The sequence below is a fragment of the Photinus pyralis genome, unplaced genomic scaffold, assembly GCF_008802855.1.
Source record: "Photinus pyralis isolate 1611_PpyrPB1 unplaced genomic scaffold, Ppyr1.3 Ppyr1.4_LG6, whole genome shotgun sequence".
NCBI classification, from domain to species: Eukaryota; Metazoa; Arthropoda; class Insecta; order Coleoptera; family Lampyridae; genus Photinus; species Photinus pyralis.
In genome coordinates, this window is record NW_022170663.1 from 30,578,100 (window position 1) to 30,581,793 (window position 3,694).

At 39.0% G+C, this 3,694-nt stretch overlaps 1 protein-coding gene across 1 annotated transcript in view; it reads right to left on the bottom strand.

The window, feature by feature from the left end:
- Window positions 1-985: 985 nt before the first annotated feature.
- The window catches only part of LOC116174586 (aminopeptidase N-like), a 7,837-nt gene continuing 5,128 nt past the window's right edge, over window positions 986-3,694 (bottom strand). Inside the window, exons 2-10 of the mRNA XM_031492524.1 lie at window positions 3,215-3,667; window positions 2,985-3,165; window positions 2,781-2,940; window positions 2,454-2,731; window positions 1,902-2,366; window positions 1,504-1,856; window positions 1,321-1,458; window positions 1,199-1,271; window positions 986-1,147 (exon numbers count right to left, since the gene is read on the bottom strand). Coding sequence (XP_031348384.1) covers window positions 1,016-1,147; window positions 1,199-1,271; window positions 1,321-1,458; window positions 1,504-1,856; window positions 1,902-2,366; window positions 2,454-2,731; window positions 2,781-2,940; window positions 2,985-3,165; window positions 3,215-3,667 — 2,233 coding nt within the window. The 3' untranslated portion in view covers window positions 986-1,015. The remainder of the gene's footprint in view (window positions 1,148-1,198; window positions 1,272-1,320; window positions 1,459-1,503; window positions 1,857-1,901; window positions 2,367-2,453; window positions 2,732-2,780; window positions 2,941-2,984; window positions 3,166-3,214; window positions 3,668-3,694) is intronic.

Consider the following 3,694-nt stretch of genomic DNA (forward strand, 5'->3'; position numbering starts at 1 on the left):
TAAACACAGAATGATTAGGGGTATAGATGCAAACAAAAAACGTACAAATGATGATATCCTGATGCTTTACCTTGTTCTTGGTAGTAGAGGCGTCCGTCCGTTTATTTTCAATTATATGAAAATATGAGTGAACGCAGTCCGCTTGCTGATGGGCGTCCGCGTCAGTAAAATCGACTCGCTTTTTTTCCCTTGTCTATCATTGGCACAGCGGCAGGCAAAACAGCGCTATGTGAAACGATTTAGCAAGGAGATGAACAGATCAGCACAGTGACAGTGGCAGGGGCAAATGAAGCGAAAAGAACGAGCGGCGCGGCCGCGATGGGTGCGAAGAATGTAAACGCCATCAGCTGTCAGCTGACGCATCGGCCACTAAAAATTCTGCGCTCTGATTGGTCCTCGGTTCGCCCGCAGTGTTACCATACTAGGGATCGTAAACTCAAACGGAGATTAACCAAACGCTCTTCCAAAGGTGTTTATAGTACGCAACCGCTCTCAATCTTGGTTTCACGTTCAATCGCCGTTTGATCAATCTCCGCTTGAACTGTACTTTTATAATACCGGCCCTTAGCCTTCTATTTCAGCTGTCGTGGGTTCGAATCCCAACACCAATAGAAAAAATTCAGCGATGACGTTAAAGGGTCGGGTCCAACATTTAAGTTGCTGGGTCCAGATATCTAATTGCCAAAATTTGACCCGGGTCAACTGCCGAAATATTTTCCCACGGTTCCCAGAATTTTCGCACGCACAACTCCCCCAATACCTACTGAAAACTTAAAAAAACCAGCTGAAATTCTTGACCGGATCACAAAAAAGCTCAATCAAATTTGATAGGTACACTCTAAATTATGTCCCCTGCTGAGGTTGTAAAGAGGATCAACCTGTTTATTTTCAATAAAATTAAATTATACCTAATTTCTTTAAATTTTAACAAATCTACATTACTAAAAAATGCGTTAAAAATTCCCAGTATTTCAAAACAAGATAATATTCCGTAATAAATCCAACAGAACATGTTTTATTGTGAATGTGTTAAAAATTCCAACAACTTGTGTTCATTTTTATTCAGCCATGCAACATTATTGGCTATCGTTGCTACAGCTCTATCGAAAAAGGGGACTGACTTTGCCCATAACTGCGACCTTGCTAACTGCAATTTTTCTTTGAATTAGTATTTAGTAGTGAATAAATAAAACAATACCTTTCTCAGATGCCCATCGGTGTAGGATTGACTGGCAAGCTCTTCAACCATAAACTTTGTGTGACCACCAAAGCTAAAACACTGTGTTTACCTACTTTTCTTTCGAATTATTAAGTACTTACATTTTATGAACTTTCTCCATGTTTTGGGAAAGAAAATCTAACACTACTTCTAACCCATGCTTGCTACTGCTGTGCATTTGCTTAATGACCTGTTCTAGTAATGCTGATGGACAGTAATTCAAACAATTTTCTAAAAATCTAAAATAAACAAATTACTATCGGTAAATTTACATCCCACGGTACCGTTGCAAATATTTATGTTCCTCCATACAGCTTAAACCAGACGCAATGCGGCTCTTCAAATCATAGTCGGTCGTTTCAATAAATAGTTTAAATAAGTAATCGAAGTGGCTTTGGTTATTGCTACGCATGGCGCTGCAAAATACTGCAGATTCCAAATCGGTTGAAATAGTCGCATTCTCATTTTTCCATGCCTCAAATTTTTCCAATGCCTTGCTTCGACATTCCATGTGTCCCATTTTACACAACCAAAATATAACACCGGCGCGCGCCTCTTTTTCACTAAGTCTGTCACTTAACCTTTCGTCGAATGTCAAATGATTATATGCACCTTGAAGAAGATAAATAACACGATCCTAGAAAGAGAAACTAAGATTCAAGATTACTATTGATACTGATACCTTAAAGTCATCGTGTCCTCTTGAATAATAAAGCTTATTATCCATACTGGCGAAAAGCGCAGGAAGGGCAGCTAACACTAACGAATCATCTTCATTTACCAGATATTCTGATAATTTAGAAAATATATTGGGAGAAATATCTCCTGTTGCCCCTAAATAAAAACTATCCTCTAACAACTTTGCTCTGTTCAGTGGGTGAATTACACGATGGTCTTCTTTTAGTGCATCGGCAATTAGAGCCCAGTTTCTTTCATCGTAGTTAACTCGATAATATCCACTTTGCTGTACGTTCACTATGAACCAATCCCTATCGTCTAAATCTGCGACTGTAAATGTATCTGTTGGATGTATGAGCCATTTTTTCGGAGCAGTGCTCTCAAACGAGGCACTCCCCTTGCTAGCGTAATTAATTGGTATCGTCCAGCGTCCATCCTCACCCTGGTTGTTGTATATATTAAACGCCCTCTGAAATACTTCCACTAATAAGAATCACCGTTAGAGATATAACCACAGATCTAAACACTCTTAAATCTGTGATATAACAAAGCATACCTGTTTGAGATTGATGTTATTTATGGTGCTACCGTAATTTCTTGTAACTGTTACAAGTGGAAAGCCAGCGATCGTTTCCCAGGTTGTCATTACACTTTCAACCGTCAATGGTTGTGGAAAAACGTTTTCAGAAGATTCATCTAGGACTCGTTGAATATTTCTGTAAAGGTCACGGGGTGTTACCGTTTGAAATTGTTTCTCCTTCAAGTAGTAAATTAAACCTTGTCGGAAAACTTTTCGCGAAACCATGTTTTCCAACATTCTTATCACTGCGCCAGCTAAAGGTTAAAGAAATTAGTTTGGTATTGTTAAACCTTTATTACTCACATTTTTGGTATGCAGTTTTATCAAAAAGGAAAGGTATCTTATAGGATTCTTCCACTGTTACAGTCATCGGCCTGGTGTATTCCGGAATACTGTCAAACAACATTGTAGTCTGACCAGTTAGAATAATGAATCTCTTCCAAATATCCATACCAGGTTCAATCTATCAATGCACCAATTAGGATTCATAAAATTGATCACTCTTACCTTGTCTGCTAGGTAATTCTCAAAGTAATTTGCAAACCCTTCATTCAACCAAATGTAGCTCCACCAATCTGGAGTAACTAGGTTACCAATCCACTGATGTTGAATTTCATGAGCAACTGTACTTAGTGCTTGTCGCTTCTGGGATATGTCAGCATTCGATGATGTTAACAAGACATCATCCCTGCATAAATAATCGTTAAAAAACCTTATCGTATCGTCTACAAAAATACCTATAAGTTATAAGTCCCCAATTTTCCATTGCAAGGCCAGACGAATAGTCCTTCGGAATGGAAGCGTGGTCCAACTTTTTAAAAACGTACGGAATTTCCGTATATTTTTCCATTTCATTGAGAAGGTAATAACTGCTGTTTAAAGAATACCTGTGCCGACCTTGCTCAAGTTCGAATTTTGGTGCTAACACTCGATGACGACCAAATGTCTCAGAATATTGCATGTCGGTTACGATGAAAGCGAGTAGGTAGGTCGACATTGAAACGGTTTCTTCAAACACGTCTGTTAGACCATTAGACAACCGTTCATCTCTCGGAGTATTGGCCACCGATATGTAACTACTGCTGGGTCGTTTTACGACAAGGTTGAAATTTGCTTTAAGTGCCGGTTCGTCGAAGCAGGGAAATGATCTGCGCGCAAACACCGGTTGAAAGTGAGTCGTAGCAAATGTTCTAAAATTGCACAATTATAATCATCAT